General features: G+C 50.4%; 3 protein-coding genes across 5 annotated transcripts; 2 read left to right on the top strand and 1 right to left on the bottom strand.

The window, feature by feature from the left end:
• Positions 1-1,235: 1,235 nt before the first annotated feature.
• On the bottom strand, positions 1,236-2,467 carry PV10_03171 (uncharacterized protein). Its single transcript, XM_016367585.1, has 4 exons — positions 2,104-2,467; positions 1,928-2,047; positions 1,679-1,876; positions 1,236-1,624 (listed from the first exon to the last, which is right to left on the bottom strand). The coding sequence occupies exons 1-4, from the start codon at positions 2,303-2,305 to the stop codon at positions 1,527-1,529; spliced, it is 618 nt and encodes a 205-aa protein (XP_016227103.1). The 5' UTR covers positions 2,306-2,467; the 3' UTR covers positions 1,236-1,526.
• A 447-nt stretch (positions 2,468-2,914) lies between these two features.
• Positions 2,915-8,099, top strand: PV10_03170. Of its 3 annotated transcripts, none has more exons than XM_016367582.1 (7): positions 2,915-3,414; positions 3,470-4,873; positions 4,923-5,011; positions 5,060-5,597; positions 5,646-6,874; positions 6,935-7,097; positions 7,151-8,099. In XM_016367582.1, exons 1-7 carry the CDS (start codon positions 3,360-3,362, stop codon positions 7,711-7,713), a joined length of 4,041 nt encoding a protein of 1,346 aa, XP_016227100.1. In that variant the 5' UTR covers positions 2,915-3,359; the 3' UTR covers positions 7,714-8,099. The 3 variants fall into 3 exon arrangements, with proteins under 3 accessions (XP_016227100.1, XP_016227102.1, XP_016227101.1); XM_016367584.1 differs by having other exon boundaries at positions 2,915-4,873; positions 7,151-7,591; positions 7,698-8,099; XM_016367583.1 differs by having other exon boundaries at positions 2,915-4,873.
• Positions 8,100-11,218: 3,119 nt separating this feature from the next.
• Positions 11,219-12,862, top strand: PV10_03169 (uncharacterized protein). The gene is made up of 3 exons (XM_016367581.1): positions 11,219-11,641; positions 11,708-11,969; positions 12,045-12,862. Exons 2-3 carry the CDS (start codon positions 11,750-11,752, stop codon positions 12,449-12,451), a joined length of 627 nt encoding a protein of 208 aa, XP_016227099.1. The 5' UTR covers positions 11,219-11,641; positions 11,708-11,749; the 3' UTR covers positions 12,452-12,862.
• Positions 12,863-13,229: the final 367 nt, after the last annotated feature.

The following is a 13,229-nucleotide window of genomic DNA, read 5'->3' as shown; positions in this document are numbered from 1 at the left end:
AGTCAAACGGCAGTCTACAGTAGTAGTGTGAGGGATAATGCATGAACACCCAACATTGTCAGCTGGCTGTGTACGGATCCTGCAGGACTCGTCAGTAACATGCATAGCCCAGAACTCCAGGTAGAGCTCAGCCCAGAAATCTAGTTCCCTGCACTGACAGAGTGGTTCGACAGCTCATCTGGAGACTTGCTCCGGTCGTCCAACTGTCGATCGACACCGACGTCTTCCATCTACTTGATGCGTAGAATCCATGGAACCACCACCGTCGCTGTCAGTCACCTACTCCGTAGATCGAGCCTGACTCGTCCGCCAAGCTAGCGTCGCGAACGAGTGCTTCCGGGCTTCCAACTCGCTTCGTGCAGATCGTAAATCGTAACTTGATATTCTGCAAGCTGCCGGGCACAATCACATGTCAGAGAGGCCAATACGGCTTTACCGTTCCGACTTGTCCGATCAAATTGACTGCATCACTCACGTTGCATGTTGCATGTTGCATATTCTCCATTCTCCATTCCAAGTCGCCCCCAAACACTTCCTTCCATTGGTGCGCAACATCCCTATTTCCCCAGGCCTTGGGCTAGGGATCCCAGATCATGGCAACATCCCGCTCGTATCTGGGGTTCATGACTCGCAGATTCACGACAATTTGCCGACACGGTTTAGATTAAGTTAGATCAGTCAACCCCCATCAACCCAAACTTCACCGTTGTGGACAAGAGACATTGTGTTTGACCAGGTGAACACAAAATGAAAGCATTCATCTACATTTGGAGCGTACTCCGCGCTACTTCCAAATTACCTTACTAACTTGTGCTTGTGACTCGCACACCGTCTGGGGGTTTTGCTGACTGTAGCTCTTGCATACAGGGTTGCTTGCTCAACTACTCGTAATCTTCCTAATTCGTGCACAATTACGCCCCCAGCCTCCGGCCTCTGCCGCAATGTGTAATTAAGTACTATTTCTTAATTCACTTGCCGGTACAATGCTCGTGCATCGGGAGTCAAGACTGGCTTGCTCAAGACAAGCAACCCATTAAAACTTTGGCTCTCATTTCCATCGCTCGTAAAAGCATCGACTCCTTGACTCATGGTCATCGATAACTGTCGAATGTGGCAGATTGACAGGACTGTCAACGATCTATAGATTTCCGCCAAACCCCCAGTCACAAGACGGTCGCCGATTCCATCTACCTCGACCGCAGTTGATAGAGATTTATTGTCGTTTTTCAAGGACACAACAACGAGTGTGGCTCAACGGGTGAGCTATGTTTTTTTGATTGGTTCTACAATTGCACCATGTTGCCTCGACGGTCTACTACCAGTCTTCCCTCGAAATATGCTATGTACAGTGTGGTAAAGACGACTGCCAATGCCGTGATCATGGCCGAACCAATTCCATAATGGCGAGGCTAAGACGTCGCACCTGGTGGCCATGAAGAGATGACCTGGACAAATTCGACAGGTATACCCAGATTATAGCCACCACGCTTATGATCATGTCCATGACCATGAGTCGGCTCGAGGCGCTATGACGTTGACTTGTAGAATGGCTCTGGCACATCGATCCCGTAGTTCTCCTTCAACCGTTGTCTCCTTCTCTCCTCATATCCCTGTCCATAGATACCTGCGCACGAAATTAGTCTCATGAGTGCTTGTCAACCAAGCTCTGTTCACGTACCTCGTCCTTCTCCAAGCTCGTTGATCGTCTCGTTTACCGGCCTTCTGAAACGATTTCTCATTTCTTCTTTCTCGGCAATACGATCTACCTCTGGTGCATCCACAGAGGAAGGAAACACTGATGTGCCGGTGAAGCCTGCAACAGAAGAGATTGCGCCGAGTAGGAAAGCGTTCAACACTACTGAAGGCATTTTGCGGCCTGCATCGTGTCAGCAATTTTCTCGGAGTGGATTGTTTGCAAGATACTTACTAGAAGCACCTATCAACGCTCCAGCTACCGTTCCACCGATGGAATGGTTGACAAAGTCGTTTTTCTCCCTCAGATTGGCAGAGGCGCTCGCAATGAATTGATATGTACCACCGGCGGCCGCTACGACATGGTCAGAAAGGTGCCCATAGGATAAGATCCAAGCTGGACTTCCGTACCAAATAATCCGATATTTCCACCAAATCTTGTAAAGACTCCAAAGGCACCAATATTTTGTTTTGTCAGAGTATTCCCGATTGCAGAATAGAACAGCCCAGCTGCTCCTCCGAGAGTTGCAGCGCGTATGGATCCGCTGAGGGCATCTTGAGGGTGGTAGGCCTCGTCGGCGTCGATCGGTTTGGGGTCAAGAATATCGGCCATGGTTGCGACTCGGCGTGAGGTGATTGGGGTTCGACTTGTTCACCTCATCAGAGAGCAGGACCGTGCAAGCCTGGATGTATAGAGAGCTTTCGTGCTCGTGCGTTGGTACTGCAGGTTTGGACTTGAGTGACTCGAGGTGCGGTCGACACTCCAAGGTTCTAACTGGCATCAATGGTAATGACTTTCAGGACGCAGTCGACTGGTTGAGCTTCTGCACCAATCATTATCGCAGATAGTAGTCACGTGATATGTGTTGCAAAGCCATCACGTGAAGAGGTCTTCTCCAACGCGACTTGGCAGTACCAACTTTTGAGTGGAAAGTTGTGCCTAGCAAGTTTCAAGTGTCCACATGCCTAGAGGCTGTTGCCGAACAACGTTTGATGAGCCTTTGCAGCCGCGCACCACAGGCGAGTCATGTTCCCAGCTACCCCAAAATTATTAGACTTAGGGGCACTCGCGGGCTTGACACCACGCCTAACTGACTGGCTGTTGCTGGCGCTGTCAGAGCCGCCGCCCGTGACGTGATAGAAGCTCAATTCCATGCCAACACTCACCTGCTATGCTAGGCCGCCATCTATAGAATCGTGTAGACCACACCAGGCAAATACCTAGTACTCTTGTACTACATCTCTTCTCTGATTTCCATCCGACTGTAGATATGTACTTCTAGCCTCAGATTTACATCCTCTTCGTTGTTTTGAGCGCCATACGCGCCACCTTGTACAATACTACTCGCACCCATTACCGTTCCGTCCGTTCCTTCCTCTAATTGTCCTCCAAGAGACTGCGCTGGTTTCCAGTCTCGCCAGTTTCAGTCTCTTTTCCAATCTCAAGACTGCCCACAGCCTGCCTGCATAATTCATCTCATTCGCCTTATTCAAACGCTACCTCCTCCTTCTCCTCGTCTCCCTCGACCCTGCCTGTCCCTTACAAATGCCTAGATTATCATAAACCTCTGCATTGCCATTGTCCCATCGAGACGAACAACATCTAGAAGCGGCACAATCTTCATATCCGTTGAGACGCCATCCATTTCAAGACCAGACATCCTTGGATGGCTGGCGTGCAAGCAGACATACGCTCTTTGATTGCGCCCATCAAAGGATCGGGTGTGTAGATTTCACCAGGCTTGAGGGTCAGTGGGACGAATAATGACATTAGCAGGTCGAACTGCACCGGCCTTCCTTCAAGATCTGACCCTCTACACGCCATGGAGTCCCGATGTCCCGAACCTACTGGCTGAGTCACCTCTCATCTTCAGCCAGTCTCAGCATCTCGGCGAAAATGTACCCCTCGGCAGCTGCAGACACAGATTCTCGTTGAAGCCCAGACAGTCACGGCTTCCAGAGTTGGACGAGAGGCCTGGGCCAGAGACGGTATGGACCGTTGCAGCCTTCTGCTCAAGCTGTAGGCTTCACCTACACTTGAAGGTGGACTACACCGTCCGCTTCGAAGACAGACCATGCCCAACACCAGACCACCCACTTCATCATCTGGTCAGATACGAGCTACAAGAGCCTCTGGAAAAGAATGCCTGGCGTCAGCAAATAGGATCGACCGCGGAGATATACACCTATCGATGCTCCGCCCTGCGCTGTTCCGTTCTAGTCACTGTGAGGGTCACACCTCCTGTGCTTCGTCCATATGATGTCCAGGTCTTGACCGATCCCGGTCTTCTACGTCAGCGCACAGATGATGCCTTTCGAAAACAAGAAGGCTCCACCGAGGGCATGAAATACCCAAACCCCACCGATGTCCTATGTGACCTTCGGTCATATCTCAAGAATTCCTGGAGAGCAAAGCAAGACCCCAAGTATGCCTCGATCAACGTGTCCAATAAAAGATTTATCGTTCGATTCGGGCCGGGAGGTGTCGCTTGCAAGGATGTTCTAGAGCATTTGGGTTTCAGGTCAGAGGCGGGGGAGACTTGGAAAGTTCCCGAGCCTGATCCCGACGAGGCCCAACCATTTCAAGGCTGGAACAATATGTTCATCGACGACGCGGAGCATGAAATCATTTCTCTACTGCTCTCACGCCCGTATGACGAGAGGCAAAGTCTGCCGGATTTGCCAGCACCAGTTGCTGCTGATCGGGAGCTCTCCAGGGTTCTCGGTTGTCAAGACTACGACAAACACCCCTCAAGTCGGACGGCCAAGCAGATTGCAGAGATGAGAACGGGGCCTTTTGTTGCTCTTGGCTGCCCTTCCGACCTCTCTGACGATCTCATATCTAAAGCATACCACTGGCAGGTCCAAACCGATCCTCAGAACACTCCAACGTATTTGAGCAATCTCCGTTATATTGCAAACGACAGACAGAGCGACCTGTTGGAAACAGAAGTGGCTTTGCAGATTTCCCAAGGTCATTTCGAGATTGAATCTTTGAATCAAGCATACAAAGCATTGCAACTGACAGGCAGGGAGGCGCTTGTCACGGATGAGGATGTCATCGGATGTTTCAACGCCACACTCACAGATTCTCCTGCACACGAGCATCAACTTAGAGAGTATCTTCGCATGATTGGAGTCCATCGAAATAGCAAAAGAATTTATGACACGGCACAAAACGGTAAGCCTTAGCTATAAGCCGTCACCCCACTTACTGATGATACGAAAAGTCATGGAAACCTACGGGCAAGCCCTAGCATTCCTCGATGCCTCCCCCACAACCGACGATGAGGGTATTCGTACCATGTTTACGGTCAAGGTTTGTGTTTCTAAGCCTGTGTCACTGTTTGTTACTGACACAGTGAAGACAAACGACAACAAAAACGTCGAAGAGCGAGCCATCAAGGCCTTGAGAATCATCGCCAAGGAGCGCCAGAGCCAACTCTTGACTACTTGGATTGAATCGGGCTTCACGATCGAACCCAGCATGGAGCCTGCCGAAGGCTACCAAGCGCTTCAAATTGACAATCGCGAGGTGGACGACGAGATGATTCTTATGCAATACAAATTCACCGTCGACGAGAACCCAGCCAGTGCAGATTTCTATACCAGGGCCCTAACGGCGATCGCAACAGCCCGAGGAAGCACTGTCTTAATGGATCACTTGCACAGCAAAGCACCCCAGGACCCAGAAGGCGCCTTGGACGAACCCGTGGGTCTTGAGAATATTGGAAACACATGTTACCTGAACAGCTTGCTGCAAGTCTTATTTACAACTGTTGACCTACGAAACATAGTACTCAACTTTGATGAATATAAAATGCCTCTCGATGATGTCAGTCTGCGACAGAAGAGAGTTGGCCAGCGCCAAGTCAGTCTGAAGGAAGTGCAAACTGGGCAGAAGTGTAAGTTGTCCACATCAGTATAGCATGTGGGTCGCTAACATGTGGTAGTTGTTGACAGCCTCGCCACACTGTTCAGAGGAATGATTCAAACTCCACAGTCCTCAATCAAGCCAGAGCAGGAACTTGCACGCTTGACCTTAGAGAGTCACAGCGTTAAAGAGAAGCTTCGCCGCAGATCCACGCTGAAGACAGGAGAACGCCCAAGTCTAAGTGAAACTCACAGTCTGCCCTTCCTCGGACCTCTTTCCTCGGCCGAATATGACAAAAGTGATGTTGGCGACACCATATTACTTTCACCTGCAGAAGAAGTCGACATACGTTCCTTACCACCAAACGACGCGAATGACCATGACAATCATGAGAAAGAACTCGGCGCAAAAGATGTCCATATGAATGACAATTCAAGCGAAGCGACGGTTGTTTCCAAAGAAGAATCAGAGCCAGTGTTGACAGAAGATGATCCCGAAGCCGAAAGACAAGCTATCACAGACGACAAGGAGAATCTTGCCCCCATACCAGAGGGCGACCTTGTCAAGTCTTCTGTTTCTACCCAAAACCAGTCCAACGCGCCCCTTACTCCCGCCTCTCCTTCAAAGCTGAATTCTCAAGCTGGCACACTCCAAGTATCCATTGCGACTGAAAATGCTACGAAGGAACAACCCATGCAATACCTGCCACCCCCAGGCAAGCCGCCCCCAGTGCCCCCTAGAAAGCCATTGGAAGCTACAACAATCACCTTGGAGGAGTACGCTAGACAGCAGGATGTCACAGAAGTTATTGGTCACGTTCTTAACCAATTGTCCTCTGCTATACGACCAACCGGGTTTGACAAGACAGGCGAACAATTGGACGAAGTACACGACACCTTCTACGGCCAGCTGATTCTGCATACCGAAAACGACAATGGTTCTCCCGGAAAGTCTGAGCAGTATCGAGACATTATCACCCGGGTGTTTCATCAGCCTGCAGACGTATACGCCGCCATTGACAACGAGTTTGACTTGCAGACTGGCGGCAACGCAGTCAAAGGATACATCTCACTCAGTTCACTCCCTCCTATACTCTGTGTCCAGCTCGATCGCGTGGCGTGGAACAATCAAACAAAACGCCAGGAGAAATTGAATCATCATGTAGAAGTTCCAGAAACCATCTACATGGACCGATACCTCGAAAGTGGGCCGGACTCGGAGCTAATGCAACGTCGTCGACACACCTGGGACCTCAAACGGGAGCTCGCGACCATCTCGCGCCGCCGAGGTGTACTGGAAGAGAAGCATGTAGGCCAGCACTTGGTTCTTTATTGTTTTGTTGAATAAGAAGCTGACACTCGATTACAGGGTCAATCCAAGGACATACCCACTCTTCTCGAAGACGCCAAAACCGCACTGGAATATCTTGCCGAAGTGCCAGCAGATACGTTCGGTGGTGATCTTGACGTTGACCCCAATACTATTGCCACTCTAGGCGCCCTAGCCGACAGTACCAGAACTGAACTCGAAGGTATTTTCAACTCTTTTCTCAATAGTATGTTTATCGTTCTGACTTTCGTCCAGATCTTCGGGTCCGGGCCACGGACATCTCGCAGCAGATCAAAGAGGCATTCGTGGACATGCGCAAACACCCGTATCGCCTGCACGCTGCCTTTTTCCATCGTGGTAGTGCAGGTGGAGGACATTACTGGGTATACATCTACGACCACCAAAAGGAGATTTGGAGGAAGTACAACGACGACCATGTCACCGTCGTTCAGAACCGAAATGAGATCTTTGGGAAGCCACCACAAGACAGCTACAACGTCCCACCAAATCCGTACTTGTTGGTTTACGTACGTTCGGACCGCGTAGGAGAAGTGGTGGAGACGGTAAAACGAGACATCGTATATCCTCCACCAGATGCACCACCCCCTGTTCCCGCGCGGACTCAAATGGCGGAAATGCCACCAGTGATGGCCCAGGAGGATGTGAAAATGACGGGACACATGGACGTCAAAGGCGGTGAGCAGATCCCACAGGCAGAGCCTGATCCAGCAGAATTCACTATCGGACAACCTCAGCAGCCGGTTGCCAGCGGTTGGAACAAAGAAGAACTGACTGTGCCCAGGCGGGTTCAATGGTGAGGCCGATGCTATGTCACGCCTGCAACCTCTTATTTGATCATTCACCGCGCCGATTGGTGATCTCAACCTAGCTAGTCTTGCTGTCTTACAATTCATTCCATCAAGTTGAGGGCGACCTTACAGTCGTATAGCCATATGCTTGTGTGGCTCTTGTTACACATGCCAACTTGTGAGCAGCTGATGGAACACATCAGGAGGAATTTTCTATGAATACCAGTCTTAGTCCATCAGCCAAAGGCAAGACGTTGGGAGGGTTTGCGTCTGTGTCACTGCTTGAGCACCTAGAGCAGACAGATGACTTGAGACGTCGTACAATCCAGTGAATAATTTGAAACCCAATGTAAGCGATCTCAAGCAGGTCGCAAGTTTAATTAATGTTGTCATTGTGTTTCCCTTGTCTTGAAGATCATTCGTATCAAGCAAGGGCCGTATTGGTGAGCCTGAAGTACTCCAACTCAGACCCGTCGGCTTGGTCAAAGGCGAACGGGGTCATTCATGAGGTCGTGATATGAGATCAACACGTCTGTCTCATATTTTCTGAGCCGCTGCAGAAGACGCCTTAGCAAACTGTCGACGCCTCCTTCTCTTTGTACCGGCAGTGTCGTTGCCGCTCGAAGATGGTGTTGATTTCTGGCTTTGTCCGACCGCAGCTGTCGTTGCAGAAGCCACTGCTGCTGGTGGTGTCACTGCTGCTGCTGCTGCTGGAGGTTTGACAGGCAAAGGATGTTCAATGTTGTTTTGAGATGCTCTCCTGACAGGTAAATCAGTAGAGGCACCGCTTTTAGCCAGGTTGTCACGACCAGGACCAGATCTCCTGGAGTTTGGAGGACTTGGTTTCCGACTACCGCCATTGTCACTTCGTGGAGTTGGAGACCGTCGACGACCTGATTGGATACCATCAAATCGGCGGGGAGATCGAGATCGTTGTCTATCAGGCATCATTCTTCTTCTAGATTCAGCTGGTGGCCGCGGAGATTGTGAACGACGCTGACCGAATGAATTGGTCGAATACCAGTCGTTAGCTGGTCGTCGGGGGTTCTGGCCCGGTTGGGGGTGACGGTCTCGTGAAGGTCTCTCGAGTGGAGCGATTCGAGATTGAAGAGGACGCTGTGGAGCCACAGTAGGTCGAATGAATTCATCCTCACTATCGTCGTCGTCTTCCTCGATATCCAGGCGCGTGTATCTGCCAGCTTGATACGTGCCAGCACGACCCTTAATCCTGAGATTATCTGGTCTTAGGCCGCGATTTGCAGCCTGTCTCTCGAGTTGCTGTGTAGCTTTCTCAAGACTTAAATTGACTATGTTAGTGGTGGAAGACAAATGTTTCAATGACCATCTAGCAGTGGCGTCCTGGTCGGCGTCAGGACAGTCTCCAACAAGATGAGTTTTGCTGGCGCAAATACAGCAGGAGATCCAGAGCTTTGCAGGGAGCGTAGGGGGCGGGACGCTGGAGGGGGCAAAGAAGCGCTGTGGACATGAATCTTCCGTGTGGAGTGGATTAGAGCATATGTCGCAAGGAATGGTGGTTACTTTGGAGTTGGAGCGGCATGTTCTGGCAGAGTGGCCTGGTTCTCGACATCTTGAACAGCGTAGTTTGGTGGGACACATTCGTGTGGTGTGTTCATCAACGGCAGAGCAATGGAGACAGATTCTTTCAGGGCATGTTTCTCTGGAATGACCAGCAGCGAGACAAGTGAGACACCGTGCTGGTGAGGTCATATCGATGCAGGATTCATCTTGATCGCAGAACACATATCTGATTTGCAATTCCTGCTCTGCTGGAGACAAATCCATGAGTCTAGTGAATGATTGTGTATCACTGTTGGAGTCTTGGAGGACTGCGTTCTGGATATGTCGCTGGAAATTCGCCAAGGACTGAGTCGCCACGCCGGAACCATCATCAGACGGCGTGGACTTGATCTGGCCCTCCTCTTGGGACTCGGACGCTTCGCTGCCAGACCCTGATGGAGCATGGGAGTGAGAGTTGGCGGGATTGTCAAGATTAAGGAGCATTCCGCCTGATTCGGAGCCTTCATCATCTGTGATCTCGATGGCCTGGTCGGCAGAGTTACCAGGACTCGACATTAGATCGATTGGATCATCTTGTACGCCTGGACTGAGTGCTTCCTCTACAGGAGCCGCTTTGTAGCCACCGAAGCCAGCGGCAAGGCGATTCGTTCCGAATCCTTTGGCCATGGTACTGGAGGTAGATTGTGGAAGTTGAGATGGGGAAACTGGGGGTTTATGAATGGATGGAAGTCGAGGATCTGAGGTACCGGGTTCGTAAAAGACAGAGCCATCCGAGTCAGAGGCTTCGCCGTCGTCAGATGGTAGAGCAGAAGAATTTGCTAAAATATTGAATGGATTGCCAGAGGCACGAGAAAGGTGGTCGTTGGAAGAGGATTCTGCATCAAAGGCGGCCGTTCTGGAGTCGATATTAATACCTGAAGTCTTAGACATCAATCCGAGGCAATGCGCTCAAGACGCCAGAATTCAATTGAGATGTTTACGACCTAATCTTGGTGCATGCCATCATATCTTTTGGTATACAAGGTGGAGTGTAAATGGAGTGGTTGTTGTTGGTCTAGAAAAATAAATTTTTGCGGGGTTCTTCTTGTCCCTGGATACTCGAAGATTGCTAAGATGGTTCGGACGCCACGTGCGGCAGAACGTCCACATGAGGATATGGTCTATCAGAGACAAGTTCGTTGAGTTCAGATTCTGCGAATTGAGGCATTATTGTCTTTGAACTGGGATACATTGGTAACACAAGCATTCGATGTCCATGATACCGATTCATATGGTTGCCTCCAGAGTTCGCAAGATTCTTTCCCGTAGATTGTCACAACATGACTTGTTGGAACGACTGCGCTTGGTACCGACAGCTAAGTAACAAGGGCTAACGGAGCCTAGACATACACCCGAAACCTCGAAAGCAATCCCCTGTGGATAATTGTCTCCGCCTGAGGGACCCTTAGGCCCGCCCTTAAACAATACCTTTAACACCCCAAAGATTCCTGTTGAGTTCCACCTAGATGTGCCTAGATGTGCCTAGATGTGCGCCCGATTGCCCATCTACTTGTTACTGAAGGATGCATCCCTAGGTAGGTAGGTAGGTACTTTAGGTAGGTCTAAGTCCCAGGCACAAAATGTAGAGACTGCAGACTACAGCGTGCCGGTGGACCGTCAATAACCATTATACATATACTCCGTACTTGGTGGTTTGCAAAGCAATCATTCAATGAACCAGGCCTCCAAATCAAGCCTTGTGGCAAGATTCCAGATGCTGATTTAGGCAATTCTGGGTTGGATGTGGGCCGAAGGGAGCCTTGGACTGTGGGAATTAGGATGTGGCTGTGAAGAGCGTCGTATGCTTTTTGGTCTGGTCTGTTTCTGGTTTCTTGCGTCCCTGGAGTCATAGTCAATCGTCGTAGGCTCGTAGCGTCCGTCGAGGCTCAATAATGAAACATTCGCACCCACCCGGAACCCAACAACCCCATCCAATCCATGATCCATGATCGCGACTTGGGTTCTCTGCATCACCAACACCAACACCAACACCAACACCACAAACACCACTGTCAACAACATTTTCTCAACCCGTGACAGATATCTATCTACTTTCACTGCTCTTGAGTAACTTTGTATCTCTTCAAATTCGGAGCTTCTTCTGCCTGGAATCTACCACCATCTACAAACCTTTTCAATCCCTTCATCTTCTGCCTGGCTGCCATTCGTCCAACCTCGAACCGCAACCCTTCAATTGCCGCTGCCTGTGAGACGTCACTCACTCGTCTTCTCGCCGGCCCTGCTTGACCTCTCAGCACCTACCCCCAACGCCGTTGTCCCGCATTCACTCTCACCTTCTGACACCTTTCACTCACCGTGCACCGCACACGCAAACAACCCATCAATTCCGACTCTTTCTGTACGTATCTTACCGTACTCTGGCCCCCAGCGACGCGGGTGCCGACATGCTGACTTGCTTCTTTAGATAACATTCCATCCACCTGCTTCCCTCTCCACTACTTGCTTCATGACCTCCCAAACCACCCTTCACCGTACCATTTCCTTCGAAGCCAATGCCAGACTCGCCCCTCCAGTCTCAGCCTATAATCAAGCCATGAGTTCCACAAAAGGTGGCCGGAGAAGGAGATCGAGCAGCATCATCTATCAAGAACCCGCCGAGTCGCTCGAACAGATCAGTGATCAAGAAGCCCTACCTAACCTCAATTCACAATGGGTCAATGCCAAAGGTTCGGACCTCTCCCCCCTGTATATGCCATACATCCTAGTCCCCCAATACAACCCACACTGACACCGGTTTGAAGGAGCCTGGACGATACATCCCGTACTAATCATCGGCCTCAAAATCCTGTTTGACATTCTCCCCGGTGTGACCCAAGAGATCTCTTGGACCCTGACCAATATTACATACATGGCCGGTTCCTACCTCATGTTTCACTGGGTTCGAGGTGTTCCCTTTGAATTCAACGCCGGCGCCTACGACAATTTGAACATGTGGGAACAAATCGACAACGGAGACCAATACACCCCGGCCAAGAAGTTCCTCCTAACCGTCCCCATCGTCCTCTTCCTCCTCAGTACCCATTACACCCACTACGACCTCGCCTACTTCATCGTCAATTTCATGGCCCTCATGGCTGTGGTTATACCAAAACTGCCCCAATTCCACCGCATGCGGATTGGTCTCTTTTCCGATCCACCCGAAGAATGAACACCCCCTCTCTCCTCTTTCACATTCCTTTGGTATCCCGCAGAAAGCTAGGACAAGGCGGCATTTGTCTTTGTGATCATACATGGCCTGGACTTGGTTTTGCGTTTTTTCCCCCACGAGTGGGATCATAAGCCATTTTGCCTTAAGCATGGGCAGGGCAGTTCCATGAAGGCAATTGAATGGGTGCATTGTGGCCGGTCAGCTCAAGGACGGGGAACGGGGACCAAAAGACATGGCATGGCGCCAATTGCGACGGTGCAGCAGCAGGAACGTTTCCATTCTTGAGGAACATGTTTGGCAGTGCGGTGCAGTCAAGTCGGGTCACGTCTGGTCATGTCCAGCCGCAAGAACTTTCGCAATGTCAGGAAAAAGAAACTGATATGGAGAAAATTAAATTGACGCTTTACCTGCTTCGCGTCTGTATATCTCAGACTATCTCTCTGTCTCTGTTTCCATCTCTCTTTCATCTCCCGCCTCCCGATATTCTTGATATCGCAGATTTGTGCTTACGTTATGCAGTGTATCAGCGAGTCGCATCCTACTGTGTTGCCTGGTTGTGGGGCCTCCCATATGCATACGCATACGGAGTATATCGGCCACCGTCTATCCGGAGGAGCCGATGGGGGCAACGGCCGTACTATCATTTTTATGCGCGTGTGTATACAACGAGATTCCGAACCTACCGGCAGGCAACGCTTAAAATGCTTTACTGAAGTCATTTGTCTGGTAGTATAACTCACAGTGGGGCTGCAACTCTAATGTGGAAGCATATCGTTCT

The sequence above is a fragment of the Exophiala mesophila genome, assembly GCF_000836275.1.
Source record: "Exophiala mesophila strain CBS 40295 unplaced genomic scaffold supercont1.2, whole genome shotgun sequence".
NCBI classification, from domain to species: Eukaryota; Fungi; Ascomycota; class Eurotiomycetes; order Chaetothyriales; family Herpotrichiellaceae; genus Exophiala; species Exophiala mesophila.
Note: the sequence above shows the minus strand (reverse complement) of the source record. Positions and strands in the feature narration are given on the sequence as shown.